General features: G+C 40.1%; 1 protein-coding gene across 14 annotated transcripts in view; it reads right to left on the minus strand.

Annotated features, from left to right (window-relative positions):
* The window catches only part of MYO5A (myosin VA), a 4,204,798-nt gene that overhangs the window by 620,864 nt on the left and 3,562,383 nt on the right, over nucleotides 1-21,551 (minus strand). For 7 of the 14 annotated variants that reach the window (XM_044078829.1, XM_044078828.1, XM_044078826.1 and 4 more), the window contains 2 exons: nucleotides 9,773-9,847; nucleotides 5,382-5,475 (listed from right to left, as the gene is read on the minus strand). In XM_044078829.1, coding sequence (XP_043934764.1) covers nucleotides 5,382-5,475; nucleotides 9,773-9,847 — 169 coding nt within the window. The remainder of the gene's footprint in view (nucleotides 1-5,381; nucleotides 5,476-9,772; nucleotides 9,848-21,551) is intronic. The other 7 variants (XM_044078834.1, XM_044078831.1, XM_044078830.1 and 4 more) reach the window with 1 other exon arrangement.

A 21,551-nucleotide genomic window follows, 5' to 3' on the forward strand; every position in this document is an offset into this window, starting at 1 on the left:
GGTCTGAAAGAGGCAGGAAAGGACCGATTCTTGGAAGGCCAATGCCTACTAAACCTTGGAGGTTGTACTTGTAAAAAAACAGTTTGCATAGATTTAGCTTTTTCCTCCATCTTTTTAAGAACTTCTTCTGCCTTGTTGCCAAACAGGCAGTCCTGTTTTAAGGGAGCATCCAGTAATTTCGCTTTAACATGATATGGCAAGGATTGCTCCTTAAGCCAAGCATGCCTTTTAAGTACAGACCCAATTACAGCAGCCATGCAAGATGCCTCTAGTGAATCAAACCACATTGCAAAGTATGTTTTCCAACCTGTTCAGCTGAATGCAGTAAATCCTGTAAATCCTTATTTTCACCACAATCAGGAATCAACATCATTTTCTGTTTAAGCAATCCAATAATATGCTGCTGATACTTTAACATATGAAACTGACAGTTTAAGGCTCTAATGGCCAAAGTTGCAGAAGTGTATACCTTCTTACCCCATCTATCCAGCACTCTATCAGAGGGGGTAGGAGTTTTGGCAGTAGTAGCTTTAATGCCCTTGGGTCCCTGTGAAATGGTCTCAGGATCAGCAGTAGGATTTTTAAAAAGGAACTTGTGAGAGTCAGGGACCCTGTAATATCCATCAGGTTTTCTGGGAGCAGGAGGTAGAGAGTCAGGGGCAAAGCTAGATTCCGAAAAGGCAACATCAACAATGTCTAGTAGAGGAGGTATGGCTAAAGGCCTCTGCTGGGGCAGGAGTAAGAAATCCCTAAGCCTCTTTTTAGAATCAAAGAAATCCTGACTTTCCCAACGAAAATGCTTCCTAAGATTATGCAAGGTTTCACCAAAAGAGAAATCTTCTGGGGGGAGAAGCAGAGGGAATAGAGTCCTCAACATCAGAATACTCATAGGTAGACAAGGGTAAATCCTGGTCATCAGAGGAAACAGAAAATTCAGAATCCTGGTCAGAAGTATCATAAGCAAACTCAGTCCTAGGTCTCTTAGAGGGGGAAGGCTGGCTTGCCTTGATTAAAGTAATAAGGTCTTCAGCCATTCTTATCATTTGTTTTTTAGGCATAGAGGCCTGACCATGTGGTCTGGGAATCAGTTTTCTAGGCATGGTTCAAGTTTTAGGCCTTGAAGAAGAAGATGGCATCAGTTTAATACGCAAGTCAGTAGGCCTGAATACACCCTCAGAAGCCGGTGCCTGCACAGCGGCTCCAGACCCATCCAAGGTAGAGACATCCACAGGTTCCACAGTTGAAGCATCTCGTGGCATACCGGACTCTGAATGGGTCTCAGAAGAGGCCTGCGAATCTGAAGTAGTGGGTATCAGGGGCTGCGAAAGCACCTCACTGAGTGCCGGCGAACTGGCGACTGGCTTAGGAGAAGCATTGTCAGCAGCTTTGGACCTAGGCAGCCTGTCTCCGTCTTTATCTTTGCATTTTTTCAAATGTCGGTAGTCAGATGGCTTACTGAAGACATATCAGGATAACTGAACCGAGCACCAAAATATTTAGAAGCGAAAATATACCGATGATGGATAGTTTGTGGTTTGAATAAGGCACAAAACTGACAGCGAGGTACGTCATGGTCAGGGCCTAGGTAAGGAATACAGTATGAATGATAATCTTTATGAGGTATTTGCTCTCCACAAGTAATGCAATTATTTACTTTTACTGACATCGGTTAAGAGCAAAAAAAAGTTTCCCCAACAGGGTACTTAGCTTTTAGTTGAAGACTTCAGTTCTGAAACTCGAAAACGAAAATTTCAGGAGTCGGCCAACCAGTACTTGTGAACTGCTTCTGCTTCGGGCACCGCATGGCAAGACAGACTGATGTAATGGCATCAACTGCATGTTTTATACTGCTGATGACCTGACGTCATGGAAGAAGGGACAGCAACCGATGCAGGACCGAAGACTTTGTTAATCAGGCCAACTGAAGGCTACTGCAAACAGATAACCCAAATGGGATGACTGCAACAGTGAAACATGAAGAACATCTAGGGGTGATTCAAGAGTCCAAAAGTCCCTGGGCCTTGCCAGTAGTGTTGGTGCCAAAGAAGGAGGGCAGCACCAGGTTCTGTGTGGATTGCAGGAAATTAAATAGTCACACAGAGTCAGATGCTTACCCCATGCCTAGGACAGATGAGGCCCTAGAGCAGCTAGGTGGGGCTACGTATCTTACAACCACTGATCTTACCAAGGGTTACTAGCAGGTGCCTTTGACTCCCAGTGCTAGAGAGAAGTCAGCCTTTGTGACTCTTTCTGGCTTGTATGAGTTCACAAAGATGCCCTTTGGGATGAAGAATGCCCCAGCGACTTTCGAGAGGCTGGTGGATAATATCCTAGCAGGAGCAGGAGGGTTTGCCCTTGCTTACCTAGATGATATTGCTATCTACAGCCATTCTTGGCAAGAGCACCTTCAGCATGTCAGGGAGGTGCTGGGCAGACTACAGTGGGCTGGGTTGACCATTAAGCCGAGCAAATGTCAGGTGGGTATGGCAGAGTTCTCCTACCTAGGACATAGTGTGTGGAGTGGTAAGATAAGGCCAGAACCTGCCAAAGTGGAAGCTATCCAGGCATGGCCTGCACCTGTTACCAAAAAGCAGGTGAAGGGCATTCTTAGGGAAAGCAGGGTACTACAGAAAGTTCGTCACTAGTTATAGTACCATAGCTGCTCCCCTCACAGACCTAACAAGGAAGAGCAAGCCAGATGAGGTAGTGTGGACCTCAGCATGTGAACAGGCATTTCAGAAGCTTAAAGAAGCTTTGGGAGGACCCCCTGTGTTATCCAGTCCAGATTACAGCAAATAATTGGTTGTGCAGGTGGATGCTTCGAACCATGGGGTGGGGGCTGTACTTAGCCAGATTTCTTCAGAGGGAGAAGAGCACCCAGTGGTTTATCTCAGTCATAGGCTCCAACCCAGAGAGGAATGCTATGCAGCTGTAGAAAAGGAATGTCTAGCTATAGTGTGGGCATTGCAGAAACTTCAGCCTTATCTGTATGGAAGAAAATTCATTGTAATGACAGATCACAACCATCTAATATGGTTAAACAGAGCCAGTCAGCAAAATGCCAAATTGCTAAGATGGAGCTTGGGGTTGCAAGCATATGATATGTCAGTGCAGCACCACAGTGGGAGTAGCAATGCCAATGTAGATGGACTCCCAAGACAGGGAATGGGGTGAGGTACCCTCAGATAGACCTAACCCACTCAAGCGGTGTTTCTCAAGGGTCAATTGAAAAACTAGCTTGAGTTCTCCAGGGGGGAAGAGATGTGAAGATTGGGGAAAGATGGGTGAACGCTGCCAGACTAGTCAAATAGAATTTGATACATAATTCTATCATTTATATAAATAAATGTAAAATACAGGCTTGTGTTTTTAAACGAAACACTGCAAAATGTGAACTTCAAGATTGTTGCAATATTGCCATCTGCTGCAAGGAAAATCAAGCCAAGCATTTCAAATGTTCTTTGAAGTTACAATTATCTAAAAAAAGTGGTGCCAAGCGTCTGGCTGAACACATTCTTTCTACTGTCTTAACTTAAGGAATAATTGTTAGAGTATACATGTGAAATGTCTTTTATTGTTGTAGATTCCTGAGCAGGTGTTAACTTGCTAAATAATGCAGTTCGTTTGCCTGGGAACTCCAGACTAAGTGTCAAAATGATGTAATCTGAATACTGGGAAAACCCAAGTGTCAAAATGATGTAATTTGGGGGGGTCCTTAGCAGAGATGTTTGTTAGTGTTTTAAAAACTATTGTTCAGTGAGAGACTGAAAGCATTTGTCTTGGACCATCAACCCAGCACTGCTTATGCTCTATATGTCTGTAAGTAGGATTATAGCACTGTGTTTTCTCTTAAGAATATCTAAAGATTAGAAAGTTAGATTAAGTGTTTTTCTTTAACATTAGACATGTCCTACTGTATTATTTTAAGTTTCTGTGTAATCTCTGAACTCTTAAGATATCCCTGTGGTGTAGTATAGTCTTGTGTTTTAATTACTTCTTATTAAATATTTTAAAAACCTTTACCTGTGGCTGGTTTGTGGAGAGACAAGTTAGGCTCTAGAGTACATTGCATATTTATAGAGCTGATTGTAATAGGCCACTCTAATAAGCCTTAGACTGAATAGTCACATTACCAATTGGATAATAATATTGCACAGTAATAATTGGACACCCTTTCAAGGGCCTTTGGGTAGCTGATAATTATTAAGCTGGTGGTGGCAGGAATTACTACCGTATAGTCTGGGTAAAGGGGCACAGCTAGAGAATCTGTGTCAGCCTTTCCCAGGAGTGTCTCTGAAGTTGTATAAATACTTATCTCAAAGTGTGTGTGGTGTATCAGCTTCCTGGGCAGGGACACGAAGCACTGGTTGAACAGACAGGGTACTGGAGGTTAGCTTACCAGCTAGGCTGAGATCTGGACCCTATAGCTGTGCCAGTGGGAAGTCTTATTGGGGACCTGGGGAGCAAGGAAGCAACCAGCACCAGACTGACTGTGATATTTGTGTGCACTTAAGGGAAATTGTACTTTACTGTGTGTATTAGTTATCCTTTCCTCTTCTATGAGATGACCTCCCTGGTGTTAGTGGTGAGGACTGAGGCTCCTTGATTGCTGGGCCAGGGCATGGTCATCACAAATAGTACCAATAGTAGTATGTTAAAAGGCTACCAGATGGTATAAACAAGAAAAAGGGGAAAGAGAATGAGTCTAAAAGTAGACAAAAATGAGAAACTTGACTAGAAGTAGAGGGATGACTAAAGAAAAAGGTTTAGAAAAGTTATTAACATAGTTACTACTCAGATTCTGAATAAAAAGTTAATCTGAGTTGGATTTGCATCCGTGCAAGATGGAGGCAAACAAGATCTGAGGTATTGTAGGCTAAGCGGGGCATTATGTCTAGAGGGAGGAGCTTGAGAGTTAGACCCTTAATCTACTGAATGCAGCCGAGTCAGATCCAAGATCAGATCCGAAACCCATATCTTCAGGAAGAAAATCCAGCATTTTCATTTAATGTACAAGGGACTACTTTTCATTTCTACAGTAGTTTATCCCATGGGGATATCATTACAAAGTCTCTTTATAGAGCAACAACTAAATTATTTACATACTATTTACTTATTTATATAACAATGCAAATTTTGACAGTTATCAAAGTGAGCACAGACCATCTACAGAGATGATCAGGGAGAAAAACAAATGCAAGAATTAAGAACACAAAGTAACTTTGCAAATTATATTGTGGTAATAAAATATATACTGCATCAAGTACATATACATTACATACAACAAAAAGACATAGTGACTAGCAAATTGTGAAATGGAGTGCATCATTAATCACTGAATAATGAGTTAACAAGACGTAAACAGACAAACCAAAGAGTACCTTCCAGTTCTCCAATCTTCTTGGCAAACACTTTGAGCTGCTTTTTCAGTTTACGGACAGTCTTGTCCTGTTTCTCAAGTTGTTCCATGAGGTCCTATAAGTCAGAGTGAGGTGATTAGATGTAAGACAATGCACACTATTAACAAGCAGACACAAACTCACACAGGGTAACAAATACACAAGACACTGTTAGTTACTTCAAAGGAACTGTGAGTAAAGCAGTAGTGTTGTGCCATCTTCTGGTTAAACTAGTCAAATCAGGCTCAGAACAGCTACTGATTAAAATGCTGCTAAAATCACTTTCTGTAAAATACTGCACTAACTGGGGTGATGGAAACATAGTCTGCAGGTTTTAGCAAGAAAGTTCCCATCTGAGATGCTTTCTATGCACAGTCTGCAAGTCCTCTGTGTGGCTTTTCATTCAAGGATCTGGTTACATCCTAACCAAATACATAAGTTCAACTAACAATCCTCCAAATTGCCAGTACAAAAGTGTGTGCGCGTGTGCGTGCGTGTACATCTTGTGATGAACTGGCATCCCATCCATGCCTAATGCCATGTTTTGCCTTTGCCTGGCAGAAGCTACAGTTCTTACATAGCCATGAAAAGGACAAAGCAGGTATTAGAAGATAAAAAAAAAAAAAACAGAAAAAGAAATGAAAGTCACTTGCCAATTTTCAACACAAACTATTACATAATGAAAACCCATACAGCAGTTAATCACAAATGACCAGTTCTCACCAAAAAGAAAACGCAATAACTGAACAAGCTAAGGCATGTACAATATTTAAGTGTGAAAATCCTATGGGATGAGAAAAGAGGACTACATTCGTGAAAGATTAGAAAGGCTAAAGGACAAGAAATGAAACATTCAGCAGACAGACACGGACTTGAAAAGCTGTACTACATCAACATGGCTGCTGTGGCTTCTTCACACCAATGTTACAACAAAGGAAGCTGTAAAGCTCATCAATCCCCCCACAAAAACTGTCAGGAGGAAATAAATGCTTACTGAAAAGGAAACTAACGGAATAGCAAATGCAGATAATGTCTTCCTTTTTTTTATTTATTTTCAAGTAAAGATGTCGAGCAAATGAGGGGATTAGGGACAGTAAGTGCATTATGGAGATGAGAGAGACTGCTGACTGAAGGAAAACACCACTATCAGAATGACTAAAGGAGGAGCTGCAAAACAAAACAGACACTGCTGGTGCTAAGGGTTACTGGGCTGCATTGTCATCAATAGTATGAAGGAGCACCAAGAGAGTACTAAAGCTAGAAGCCTCTAATGAGTTTCACCCTGCTGTCCTGGGATCAAATCTGTCACACTCTGCTTACATACATTGTGACTCAGACCAAGTCCTTCATCCACAGACTACTACAAAGGTGCACCTAAAAGACACCTGTAAACCCAGTGGGCTAACCATGATAGCAAGCAAAAAGAGGAGGCTCACTGCACATGAACACTACTTATACAAAGGAAGAAGATTCATCATGCATGCACACTGTCTCTACAAAGGAAAATGCTCACTGTGCATGCACACTACATGTAGAAAGGAAGAAGTCTCACTGTAAATGCAAACTACCCATACACAGAGGAAAAAAGTTCACAGCACATGCACACCGCCTTCACAGAGGAAGAAGGCTCACTACACATGCACACTTCCTTTACAAAGGAAGAAAGCTCACTGCACATGCACACTGCCTTTGCAAATGAAGACTCAATGTAAAAGCTACACTACCTGTAGAAAGGAAGGCTTACTATGGAGGCATACTACCTGCACAAAGGAAGGCGGCTCATTGTGCATACACACTACCTGTACAAATGAAGAAAGATGAGTCAGTAATCTTCAGAGAAGAAAAATGGACAGACCATCCAGTTGTATAAATATACTGAGAGGTGCTGTCAAGGTACAGAAACTGTGGACAGATGCTGGTAGGGAAGTACAGTTAAATTGCTGCCTTACAAATATACAAAAACATTTTTAAAACGTCTTAAATTAGTTACGCAATACCTATGTAGGACTAGTCCTCAACAGTATCAGAAATAACAGTATTGTTTTTTTCCCAGTATTTTAATACACTACAAATCAGGTAAGAGGTAGATAATCTGAGATACAAAGGAAACAAAACACCTCAAATGAAAAATATACAGGAAGGCAGCTTAGAAGATTAGTGGTTTTGTGGTCACAGGGATGCCAGGGCACAACACAGTATGCAACCACAAGAGAGGGGTTGAGAAGCTGTAAATTCCTCAAAGGCATAGCATTACCAAAGAATAAAAAGTGGTGCTTAACTGGCACACTGCCTCCTACAGGCTGATAAGGAGAGATCTACGCCTGGCATACAATGCACTGTTGGACTTTGGATTTCAATCCTTGATGGACCTCATGCATATCCGGAAAACAAACAGCACCAGAATTACCAATTCTAAAGACTCAAACCTTGTCTGTGAAATAAACAGGACCTGCTGGAGAGATGGGTATGTATCCCAGAGACTTACTCTTCTCTGGAACAGGGTCTCTACCCATGTGAAGCAATGGGGATAAACTTTTGGCTAGGCTTGTAAGGGCCCCAGGGCCATTAGCCTAGTAACCTCCTATGATCTTATCCCATACATGTCAAACAGAGTACCTCGTTGACCCTCTTCAAGCACAACCATGATGAGTAGATGGGAAAACGCAAATTTGTCCCAGGGGTTACACCTTTGTCCCTCACTGACAGAGGCGACAGGTGCTGACTGAGGTTTCTTTTTGGGGATAAATTCTTGGCTAGGCTTGTAAGGGCCCCACAGCCATTAGCCTAGTAACATCCTATGGTCCTATGATTCTAAACCAATTCAAGTGTAACTTGGACAACTAGATGGGAAACAGGAAATTCATCCCTGGCTTGGTACCTACATCTCTAATGGAAACAGGCAGGCTGTAAAGGCTGTAAAGGTTTGTCTTCTAGGCTCCTGCGTGTAAATATTTCATCTCCCAAGCTACTGCTTACACTTACCAAGGGTACCAGAACTTGTCAGAGATTTGGGAAGCATGACAAGGCTTAAAAAGGCCCCAGTGGTCTTTAATCTAGTACACACATATGAACTGAAAAAAGAAGAAAAAGAGGAAGAATGCTAACTATGGTCAAAAACATCTAAGGAAACACTGGACAGGTGTCCACTCTGACAACATGGCAAGTTAACTGAGACAGTATGCGATTAGATGAAGACGAATGGGTAGGATTTTAATAAAAGTGGCTTTGAATATAACTTTTGTAAAGATTTTATCCATTGGCTAAATGTGGAAAAAATAAATACGAAAAGTGTGTCTGAGGTTAAAATTGTAGTAATGTCAAAGGGTCAGGACATTTAATATAATATAAAGGCAGTGTGGTTAGGAAAAAAGGAAGCAACAGCACAACGCAGTGAGTGGGAGAGACAGGTAAAAGGAGATACAAAAGGAGAATCAAACTGCATGTGCAGTGATCAAAAAGAGAAGGCTGACTAAACAGATGGGTAAACAACACATTTTCAGAGGTCAAAAAACAAAGAGAACTGGCAAAGTAATCAGAGATGGCAAAAGTAAAGTGAGAATGAAATATGTATAAAATAAAGTATTTTACTAGATGGGAGGCCAACATAAAATATGGGTAATACAAAACAAAACCAGAGGACTGTTGAAGTGGTTTCAGAATCACCTGCAGCACAGCCAGGTGTTCAGTTTCCAGCTACAAAGCAAGTGAACTGGTATAAAAAGGCCAATCTTTGCTGAGAAAACATTTTAAAAGATAGACTGTTAGCATTCTAAATGGTACTCCCAAGGACTGAAATCTGCAGTCAGGAAAAATTACAGCTTTCATGAGTGACTAACAAAATGATACAAAAAGAAAAAGTACAACTACTCTGAGGGTTGAAAAATAATTTAATTAAAAATACCTTTTGCATCGGATAAATTATGCCAATACAGAAGGTAAATCCTTGTCAACTTTAGGCATTGAGGGAAGGTACTAAAGCAATCCTCTAGGTTCCATAGCAGCAATGGCAGTTCAAGTTAGTAGGTTTATAGCAGAGCTTTTTCTGTTTCTGAGACATCATCTTTGAGCTAATCTGATGCTTAAAAACTAATGAACAGAAGGGGATTCATACTTTCATTGCAATTAGTTCTTCTTGACTGCAGGACTATGTTTCCACCTCAACATGATGCCAGTATTAGTGGTAACAAATACAGAAGAAATAGTGGCAAAAAACAGCAGCTGCTGACAACATACACAACGTTTTAAACAGTGGCAGTCTTTAGAAGGGTCCCCCATTCAGGGAACGCCTCTTCTGTTAGTGCTCTCTGGCAAACATACAGCAGAGCAACAAAGACAGACAGAACACAAGGCAGGGTCCAGTTGATCCTACATACAATGATCCGTTTGAAAAGCGAAATCCGGTAGAACTGATACTTCGTGGGGTCATCAGCATATAATTCCTCAAAGTACTGAAAAAACAGGGTAAGAATTTTGCCATAGTAAACTATTTTGTTTATGCTGCTAAAATATAAAGCAACTTAGAGCAAACTAAAAAGTCACAATATAAAATAACATTAACATTAGTATACTATTATATTTTGCATATTTACTTCTTTTGTTTTTGTAGCCATTTTAAAAATGCATACTCATTCTACGTTATGAGGCAAAAACAATATAGTGTCCCAGCACCAGGCAGGTTAAACTATCTCTTTCCTGCAAGTGAAGGAGGAGTATGGTATATAACAATTAAGTAATAACACAAAAATAACGTGAAGTTCAATAAGCACTACCTGGGTCATCTGGTCTAACCTCTTCTTTATTTAACTCACAGGCAGCACATCACATTACACATTTCTGTCCCTCAGACAATACTATAGGGTCTGTCTTACATCTGTCCTATGCATAACTGAATTCATTTGCAGGTTATGAATAAAGCCCATTTAGGGAGAGTGTTCCAGGCACATAAAATTCACTGAATGAGTGCACCATCATCCATGTATTATAAACATAAGATTGCAAACGTCTGTTAATGCATGTTTCTTCTGACAATATGTTACCTCTCAGAAGTGAGCTACATTAATGAATTCTGATTATGTTTGATATGAACGGTGTCTTAAAGCATCATTTCTTAGTTATTGTATTAATTCACTTTTACATAAATGGGTTAAACTATCTTTTCAGCAATTACCTAGGCTACAAGGGTAAAAGCACCAAACAAGGCAGTTTAGTGCAGCCAACCAACCAGTAGTCTTTTGGAGTCTGGAAAAAAGACATGGACAGAACATTCATGCTATGTACATACAGTATTGAAAGGAAGTAACAGCAGTAAGCACTGCTCTGCCACGATTTTCTAATTTACTCTACTGTATTCTGCATCACAGCAACTGGTCCTTAATTTGATTCCTGGATGGAGTGCCTTTTGCAAGCTCTTTATATCCTCTGTGTATTTTTGCAGCTTTTCTTAGGGGGTCCCAGGTGTTCCAGTGTGTGTGTGTGTGTGTGTGTGTGTGTGTGTGTGTGTGTGTGTGTGTGTGTGTGTGTGTGTGTGTACATCCACACTTCCTTTGAAAGACTGGCGTCCTTCTCCAAGATCAGTTCTCTCTCACACACCCACTATCTGCTAGCACATACTACATCTCTCTCACAACCCTGAAAAGGATAAAGCAGGTATCACAACAAATGAGCAAACTGTTGCATAAATGAAAACCAACTACTTCAATCAGAATTTGGATTTTTTTTTTCAGCAAAACAAAATATTTAGGGATGACTGCACTCCACGCCAACACGACTGATGTGAGGTGCTCATTAAATAATCATACTTATCCCCACAAGCCTATTAGTTTTCTCCCTTGTCATTGGCGGTACCCTCCTATAAATCAAGTAGTAATGTACATTTCACACTAAACTAAGCAAGTGATATAAGAATACACACTTGCCTGACATACTGGGAACTCAAACAGCAGCAGCTGACAGTGGAATGGTGCTCATTAAAAATCAAGAAAGGACCTCACATATGTGAACTAATACAGTAAGACCATGGTACCCACCTAGGCAGAATTTCAAACATATCACCAGGGTGGGAGGAGGAGGGCTACTCTAAACCAGACCTCAGATGGCAGAATCCTGGAGAAGACTTCCCAAAAGTAACTTCCCCCAGTCATGGTCTAGTAATGTCATGTAATGAAAAGTAAGCAACTGCAGAGCAAATGATTACAACTGAGAAATTCTAAAGAAAGCACTGGAGGCAACTGCAGATTTTGTGTTGTGGATTTAATTGTAGCACTGGCCAACAGACAGTTAGAAAACAATGAATTTTGCAAACTACCTAAAGTGTCTGCTTGGCACAAGACCCTCTTTCCCAGAAACAAAACAATGAGCAAGTATTCCATCTTCCTAACCTCGTGCACAATCCTTAGGTAACAGCAGAACTATAAATGCACACTCAAGGTATAAAAATCACTTATTTCCCTGGTTTCTGCCACTGTCATAAGAGATGAATGGAAATAAAAAGAAGGATCACCAAAGACCCTCTTGAAGATGGGCAACTAAGAGATAGCAACCCACCAAAATCTAAGCCTGATGTATATAGCACTGTGCTACATCAATATTTCCTTATTCCCCAAGGTTGTATGGTCTTCCCTGTTGACATATATTAAATTAAACAAAGAAGTGTGTATGTGTGTGTGTGTGTGGGGGGGGGGGTTGCTCCTCTGCAATAGTTCAAAGGGCCACTTTTAAGTTGTCAAGTTACAGTGGTGCATAATCGCATAATCGTTCACGGGCCTCATGACATGAACCTGATGTAAGGGCTGCTTCACAGGAACATCTAAAAACCTACCTTCGCAAGAAGCATGTGCCCATTTTATGGAATGCCCAGTCTATGAGGCATTGAACTGAGGCCCCAACTGCTTGAGCTGTTGATAGCTCAGATGGATGTAAAAGATCCCATGGCACCTATTGAAAAGAGTAGGAGAAGCTCCTTGATGGCCTGGCCAAATTTCCCCTAGTGATATTAATACTAACCTGGGTATCCCCTAAGAGGAGGCTACTAGCTTAGTGGGACTAACACAGTCAGCAAAAGTTATATAAATAAATAAATTTGTGAAAGGCCAAATACAGGTCTCTGCACAAGAGAGGCTGAAGTTGCAAAATACATCATGTGGTCATTAGAGTCACCGGGAATAGCATTTTTCAAGTAATGAACTTCAATACTGCTGAGCTAATGGGATCACGCTATGAAAGGACTAGTCTGTGCAATTTGGTGTTCAAATCCCATGGAGAGGATGGGTTCCTCAGTGCAGTATGGAGATGCAACACATCTTGAAGGATCAGCTTGAAAAGTCACTCTGGACCATAATCTTGCCCTTTACAAGATCATGGTAAGCAGAAGTTGCTGACACTTGTAACCTTCCATAGAAAAACAGAACCAAATAATACAGGTGCATGAGATGCATCAGTATTACCTACAAACTGACCACCCTGGTCAATGACAGATACCATTTCATCAAAGATGACAGCTTTATAATCTTGGAAGTATAATTCTGCCAAGAAAGCGCCTTTCCACAGTCTCAATTACTCAACAGGCATGCTAGCAGGTCTGGCAGAATAAGGGAGTTTGCATCAAAAGCCAGACCCAGATGTGGGATCCACAGCTTTCACTACCAGCGACAGGAATTCCTGGCTAGAAATGAGATGGCTTTCTACAAAGCTATAACCCTTACGGCCTGAAACATGTTCTGCTCATCCACCAAGATTAACGAGAAGTTTGATATGGCTTCCATAAATTCTAGGATGTAGTGTGGAATCAATACTGCGGTGGTGGTGTTGCAGTAGCGTTGTCGCCTCACAGTAAGACGTTGTCCTGTTCGATTCTCAGCTAGAGCGTCTTCTGTGTGGAGACATGCGTGAATGGGCGTACCTTCATTGAAGGTTGTGCGTCAGGGCCGACGACTCAGCACGTAAAAATCTACTGCCAATCATTAGCGGACTGGAGTTCCGCTGTGGCGACCCCTAACCGGGAAAAGCCGAAAGACACAACAAGTGTGGAATCAGTAGGAGTGGTATCACAGCACAGTCAAGCATGTGCTACAAAAATGAGAATGCATCCACTACTACCCTCCTTCTGCCCTACTGAAGTGAGCAAAAGACAAGAGGGACTATACTGCCATCATTGTTTAAAAGGTTGATTTCTTTAGTTCCTCACTTCTGAAAGACCCTGATCAGGCACACCCTCTGAATCCAGATATATACACATATATATATATATATATATATATATATATATATATATATAGGAGAATACTACACACTCAGCACAAAGCATCTGTCAGGGCAATCATTTCCACTGGGGGTTGAACCTCTAAGAGAAAGATGTCTCCTTTCTATGGCTCAATAACAGAGGAGCACTGCTTCTCTGCACAGGGATATGACTTTGTATCCACTCACTTGTTTATATAAAACTAGGGACTGGTTGTCTGAATGAATGAATAAATGGATGAATGAAAAAAGGCACTAAAACATCAGACCAGGGGCAATACAGAGTTCTACTGGATGATGTACAACCACTTTTTCAGGAGAAGCCACACTCCCTGCAGTGTGGGAGCCCACCTGGCCTTTTGAGCTTGCAAATGAAGTATCAATCAAGATCTGTGACAAGTTCAAATTAAAGGGAGATGTTTCAGAGATGGAAAGTGACTGTGATAGAGTTAAATCAGAAGGTGCAGCTTTGCACTTTGTGTTCTTTCTTTTTGTATGTTTTTCAGGCAATCTCAGTAGACATTCTAAGCAATTTTTAAGCTGCAAAAATACAATGAAGGATTTTATTTAGAAACGAGATAAAAAACTCAGAAATCTCAACAGAAACTTATAATGTCAAAATAAGTGGGAGGACTTAAAAGTTCTAGATTCTTACCTATACTATTAGGCAGTGTAAACGAAGACTATGTATTTGTTAACTGTGTGTATATAAAATAAAACTGAAAAGATTCGCAAATGTGACTAGTATTAATCTACGTTTGATAGGATAGCCATGTTGCTATATTACATTAGGTATTTATACTGCATTTAAGTGATCAAATAAGTGCTTGTGAACTTGAAGACATCCAAAATTATCTCTTGGTTAAATATTAACATGGTCATATGGAATGACTAGGCTAGCTGCCTTTGTCAACCATTTTTAGCCTATTTGATTTCCCTAAATGAGAATCAAACTCTATACCTATTGCTTGTGAGGTAAACACCTTAACCGTTATGCCAGCCCACAAACCCCTGCCAATCTCCAACCCCCCAACTTGGAGACATTAAAACAGTCATTCCTGGGATTCAGGAAGTAGTCAGTCTAAAGATCTGAAAAGAAAGGAAAACAAATGTGACTTTCGGGGAACAACTGTGACTTGATACCAAATGGGGTACCACTGGCACAGGTTCAGTAGACGTTTGAGCTGCATATGCTTTAGGAAAAGAAAATGAAGTACTGGGCACAACAAGGGTAATAGAAGTGATGGAGCTATTAGACACTATACCTCCAGCAACAGCATCATTATAGATGGAAGCAAGAGAGAAAGGATGAAACAGCACAACTTTCATGAAATTGAATAAATGTGTAATTGTCAAAATAAAGCAAAACTGGAGTGCTGTGCAAAATGCTGATATGGATGACTTAAGATGAAAATGGCTATGTCAATTAACACAGAAATCATATTTTATTTATGTGCTTATTATCATTTCTATGTTAATTTAAAATTAGTCAACTTTCCCATTTCTGGGACCCGAAAAATTTAGGCATTCTTATGTGCAGAATTCACAGCATTGTTAAAAAACAATCTTATGCTGCTCATTGGGCTGTTTTCCAAAATAACTCTGCTTTAGACCTAGGCCAAATGAAAAGTAAGGTACATTTGGACTTTACTACAAGTCGTCTTGCTGTGTTGAAAATGGCAAAAATGCACGAGAAGGCTGAATGAGCAGCTGTAAGAGGAGTCATTTCCTATTATCTCAGATTATTTCTGTAGCAGGCTAAGACTGAGCCAGAAAGAAGACATGAACAGCTGCAGATGTATAAGCAAATAAACATGACAGGCAGTTTTCTTTTTTTAATAGCACTATGCATGGCACTGCCACACAATATGTAGGGAAGCAGTGATGTAGCTAGGTATTTTAGCACCTGGTTCCTTTCTCAAGTCTGGCATCACCCTTCAACTTAAAAAGATCCTCTCCGTGGACTGGAGGGGAAATAAAGGTCCTCTACAACACAAAATGGGAATACCAAAGTTCTTATGTTTTGAAGTATGGGGTCTGTACTTTTTGAAAAAAAAATTCCCTTCAAATTGTTGTGCACTGCTCGATACATTAGTAACAAGCAGCTGATACAGTTTACACCACACACAGAGTGGTAATACACTTCAGTTCAGGCTGCAAATGGAGTACTGTCATTTAAAAATTGGCACTATACTGAAGATCGATGGGGATCTGTCGACAGTGCCCCCTTACAACTTGTACTTCACCCCACTCTAGGTACTCTACTGGCATGACTTTTTTTTTGTTTTGTTTTTTTTAATATCTTATTTAGATATGTGTGTGTGAGTGCACATATATGTGCAGGGAAGCATAGCTCTCAGCTATTGGTCTGTTCCCTTGTAAAATGTGTGGTCTTCTGGCAAATCAGTGAAGACTACAGTCAGTAAATAATGACAGACATTTGACTTTCAAATTTCATAGCCTTTAGAAAGCATGCTAATGCAAACTCTCATTCTAGCAACTTTCTAAATATACAAGGACAGTATTTAAAATCTCTGTCCCAGACTTAAGGTCTTTGGCCCCATTATTTTTTTAGCCTTGTCCCTGATTCTTGAGCCAAGAGATTAAGAAATATAAGGGGAAAGCAATGAGCTAAACAGTATATTCTGACAGCAGCAACTTGAGAAACATTTATGTGTGGCAATTATTTATGTACTTATTTATTTGATTACAATCAGACATCTCACTTATACAGTCAGTCATATCAGTGGATGTAACTGATGGTCAGGGGTATATGTGCGCGCGTGTGTGTGTGTGTGTGTGTGTGTGTGTGTGTGTGTGTGTGTGTGCGCACGCACGCACGTACTGGAGTGCAGAAGAGTTGCAACAACAGCAGCAAGATAAAATACATGTGGCCATTATTTATATGTTTATTCAATCACTTGATCCCAATCAGGCATCTGAGAGGTACATGGGCATAGAATTTGTTGTAATTAGTGGGGATACATATGTGTGTGTGTGTGTGTGTGTGTGTGTGTGTACGTGCACATGTGTGAGCCTAGGACAGTTTGCAGTTTCTACAGATCGAATGGTACTGACAGCAAGAAGAAATATAAGTGACCAATATTACAGTATTTGTTCATTCATATGACGTGCAAACAGGCATACAATTTTCTTTAATTGGTGTGTGTGGGGGTTTAAATTAAATTACTGGGATTGACCACAGTAAGCAGTAAGTTAATTCCCTATGTACATTAATACACACACACACACACACACACACACACACACACACACACACACATTTTTATTTTATTATAATCTGAAGAGGTGTACACAGTCAAAAAATGTGTCCTTAATTGCTGAGTAAGGGTTTTTTCTGTGTATAAAAGTGACTGGTCTTGCTGTCATGTGCTCATGTTAAATAGCCTTTGCAGCACTTATGTGCACTTGTGTGAAGCAAGGGAGAATACTTTACTGTGACTTTCATTTGCGTGAAACAAAGCTGAAATCTATTCACTCATTTTTTTATTAATTTATCCTTTCTTGACTGGGTTAGTCTCACTAGGATAGTGGCCTCTTTTCAGGGAGACCCAAGATATTTATACTATTGGGGAAAATAGGCCATGGCATCTGGGAAAGTACAACTGTGTAAGAAACCTTACTATAACAGTTGATGTTCCAATAGTGCACTGTTGCAGTAGCCTAAGCTATTTAGGTTGTATCCTTTGTGTCCAGCCAGCTTACAAAGCTTAAGGGTGTCTTCCACATTCTCTGTAAGCAGCTCATGAAAAACTCCATATAAAAACAGCTAGAGCACAAATATCCTAAGAGCATTTTTTCTTTTGCCTAGGAATGGATACAAGAGCCCTGAAAGAACAATATTAGGAAAGAAATCCAGCAGTAAACTATATACAAAAGGATTTACACATCCACTCTCTGGTAACACTAAAATAAGGGGGCTGGAGGGTGAAGCAGCTCCTGCAACAATGACCTATTACAACATGTAATGTTGTGGTAAGTTTACTTACAAAAGTATACTATGCTCAACATACAGATCACTGTTGCAGTATGGGCAGATTATCATCGCTTAGAAACTAAAACGCAAGGAGAAAAATAAATTAGCACTCCAGAAACCCAATGAGAATGGTCCTGGCAAAGCCTGTTCTGGACCTAGAAAGGGAAAGTTTGTAGCGCTTTATAAAGGTATGTACAGAGGACCACGTTACTACATCTAGAATGCATCTAGAGGAAGTGGCTCATTATGGTGAGTATAACAAAAAGCAATAGCATGAAACATTAACGTGGAAATAGTCTACTTTAACACTGGTTCCTCTTTCCTCTTCCATCACAGGAGACAAACAGCTGATCAGCCTTCCTTAAGGTTGGAGTTTCAGCTAGGTAGTATCTGAGCAGTGTAAACATCCACAGTGTGAATAATATTTTTCCCCTTGTACTTGAATTTAGGAAACAGGCAAAGAAGACAGGGAGATGAATAGCCTGTCTTAAACTCTGAGACCATTTCAGGCATAAAATGATTAGTTCTCTTCCTCAACGAAACCTTGTCTTTGTGAAAAATGCAGTAGGGTAGATTCACCATAACTGCTTGTTACTCAGGTACTTTTTAGCAGAAGTCAAAGTAGTGAGTAATATAGTCTTCCATGTTAAAAACCTCAATTCAACCTGATGCACTGGTTCAAATGGAAACAGTAAGCTTTTCAAGCATGAAATTAAGATTCACAAGGAGGAACTCATTTTTCAAGGTGGGCAAGTATGTAACAATCCTTTCAAAAATGGTTTAACTTTAGTATGGTTAGAAAGTGGGGGAATCATAGGACAGAAAAGCACAAATGTACATTAACAGAGGAATAAGAAAGGCCAGATGATAGTAACTCACACAAATTAAATCGGGAACCAGATGCAGACAAGTCTGAAGATGGTTTAGGTTCTTGTTATGCAATGAACCAGAAAAATTTTTCCTCTTGCACATATATGATTTTTAGTATCAGTTTTTTTCACATTTTATGCCTGCTGCATATACTCAAAAAAGGTGCCAAAAAGATATCAAAATTCTATCAACCTAGTAGCTATGTTTTTAGGTTAGGGTGTATCAAACAATCCCCTGTTTTGTATGACAAAGTAAATTCTGTGGGGAAGCCTGTAGTAATTGCCCTTGGCCAGATTGAAAAGAAGGGAGAACCACTGTTACCTGGACCAAAAGGGAATTACCACCACAATTTTGGAGAGTCCTTCTGGATCTTTAGGAGAAAGGATAGAAAAGCATACAGAAGCATTAGAAGACATTTGTCTTCCAGGCCTATTTACAAGGAGTCCAGGAGCAAAATTTCTTTAGTTGATGCTATGAGAGGAAAACACACAGATCCCCACGGCTGATGCATCTGTATTGAAAGATAGGTGGTGCGCCTGGATTGCAAGAGATCTGGTCTACCCACCACAGAATATCCCTCTTTTCAAATCTTAGAACTGAGGTCTGAAAAGAAAAAGGGTTTAGATGCTGAGTAAAGACAGATCTGAAGTACCACTGGATTTTCCTCATGTGGAGTCTGGCAAGAGCAGGCACGAGAATCAATGATTTGTACCTCCAAATCATGAGAAATTCACTTGCACAATACTAGGCTCTAATTGGAGAAATTCAGGAAGTATTGCTGAAACATCTCTACTTTGGCTGGTGTATGAAAGGCTCTTCCTAGGACAGAATATAATAGACAACCCAGGAATACAATTCCAAGAGAAAGGATAAGAGAAAATATCTGACATTTGATTTAAAACCCCAAACAAAGTAGAAGATTCATAAAAGTCTGCAAAGATAAGTTAATCATACAAACATACAAATATGGAAAGATGTGAATGAATAAAGTCTGCAATGACTAACAATGACTAGAACCAGACACTTTGTGAATACCCTTGGTGCAGTGGCAAGTCCAAAAGGTAAGAGAGAACTGATACTTTAACTCAGCAAATATTAAAAAAACTGAATTGCTCAGCAATGGGAGTGTTTAAATCTAGCTTTACTAGGAAAGACAGAGGACAGAAGAGGTAAAAGGGACATAAGGGATAACATTTTAAATTTCGGAATAGTGATAAAAGGATTTAGAAAGGAAAGGTCGAGCACAGGCCTCCAGGACACCTCCTTCTCTGGCACCAGAAATAAAATGTTGAATAAAACTCCTTGCCCATTAACAGTAGGGAACTTGTACTACTACTCCCTTAGCATGCACCTGTTGCAGAATGGGAGGAAACAAAGAGGCTTGTTTCATAGGGCAAAGATGATCCACCTGGAACAGGGAAGGAATTTTCATTGCCAAGTATACTCCTGCTGAATTACATGTAAAACCCATTGGTCTGCCACACTTAGGTGCCACAAAGGAATATGAAGCGTCAGGAATACAGAGAGGTGAGGAGGGAGTTGAACAGGCAAACAGTTATGCTGACTGAGAGGGTTGTCCTTGATTATTTTGAGGCTTTCTCTTTCTTTACGGAACCACCTTACCATTGCTTTCTACTCTTATGTTGACTGGCTCCTTGCTGCTTAAATTACTTACTGAAAAATGAATCTGAAGAGGAAGGGAATTATTTGCTTTTAAAAGAAAAGGGTTGAAGGATTTGAGTCTCCCCTTGAATCAACTTCCTTCTTTTATCAACTTCTTGAGCACCTCAGCTGCAGAAGGGCCAAACAGAACTTCCTACTCTAATGGAGAATTTGTTATTATCAGGAAGGTTCTGAGAATGAAGTCAAGCCAATCTTCTCATTATAGAACCATGAAACACTAGCAGCTCTGGAAACAGAACTGGTAGCATCATAAGCACACACTAAAATGTGACTGGTGACATGAGAAGCAGATGTTGGTGAAGCCTACGAGGAATTTTAACCACAAAAGAAAGAAGGTTAAAAATTATGTTTGCATGCCCTCAAAAGATAAAAGTAAATACTCTAACACATGTGCTTGATATTTTAAAATCTTGAATTTCAACGTAGCCAAAGAATACACTTTCTTCACCAATACGTCAAGGGCTTTCCCAGCCTTGTCAGAGGGAATGGCACTGGCAGCAGTAATGAGTTTAGCAAAAGCAGTTTTAAACAGAGAAATTACTGCTGAATCTGCTTTCAGGTTTAAAAAGAAATAATTACAGTCTGAGGTACAAGTACCCTGTATAACCTGTCAGACTTTCTGGAGGCAGAATGGTGACTATTAGGCAAACTAGAATCAATTAAAAAATATTCACTATATCAGGCTTCTTGAATAAGAACCCACAATATTCGCCTGTTTCTTCCTGACCTGGTAAGCGACATGGTGTCAGAACTGGGACTGTAAAGACTACTCTTCAGAGCCACGAGGTGCAGAGGTAATGATGAAGGCAAACTAATTGAACTGAGAGCAAAAAAGGCACATTAAGAGATTAAATGAGCAAAAAACTAATATAACCAAAAGGGCACATTGAGCATAAACACAAAGCTGACTGTATGTGTTTTGGCATAAATTACTACTTCACATTGCCTGAAGCCTTAAATAGCATAACTAGAGCTATTTCAAGTATCTCAAAGTGTGTAAAAGTGCTTACAGTGTGTGTTTATTACTGTGCATTTATTCTGAAGAGTTTGTTGTGTGCAAAGTGCAACTATTTCATGAATTGCAGTCAAATACAGCCATTTTGAAAGGTTTCTTGCACAAGAGTGTGTCTATTCAGAGTGCTGCCATTACAGAGTGTTTCTTGCACTGTACAGAGTATTTAGCAAAGTGCAGCTATTTTGGGAAATTTCAGTGTGCTGTGTACTGTTATTCGCAAAGTGCAGTTATTTCAAAGTGTTTCTCACTCTGAGCTTCTTCTGCCCAGTTCATTTACAAAGTATAATTATACTTCGAAACAGTTTAGTCGCAAATTGCAATTACTTCGAAATAGTGTATTCGTAAAGTACAA

The sequence above is a fragment of the Protopterus annectens genome, chromosome 7.part1, assembly GCF_019279795.1.
Source record: "Protopterus annectens isolate FY-2018-M chromosome 7.part1, PAN1.0, whole genome shotgun sequence".
Taxonomy (NCBI): Eukaryota; Metazoa; Chordata; order Ceratodontiformes; family Protopteridae; genus Protopterus; species Protopterus annectens.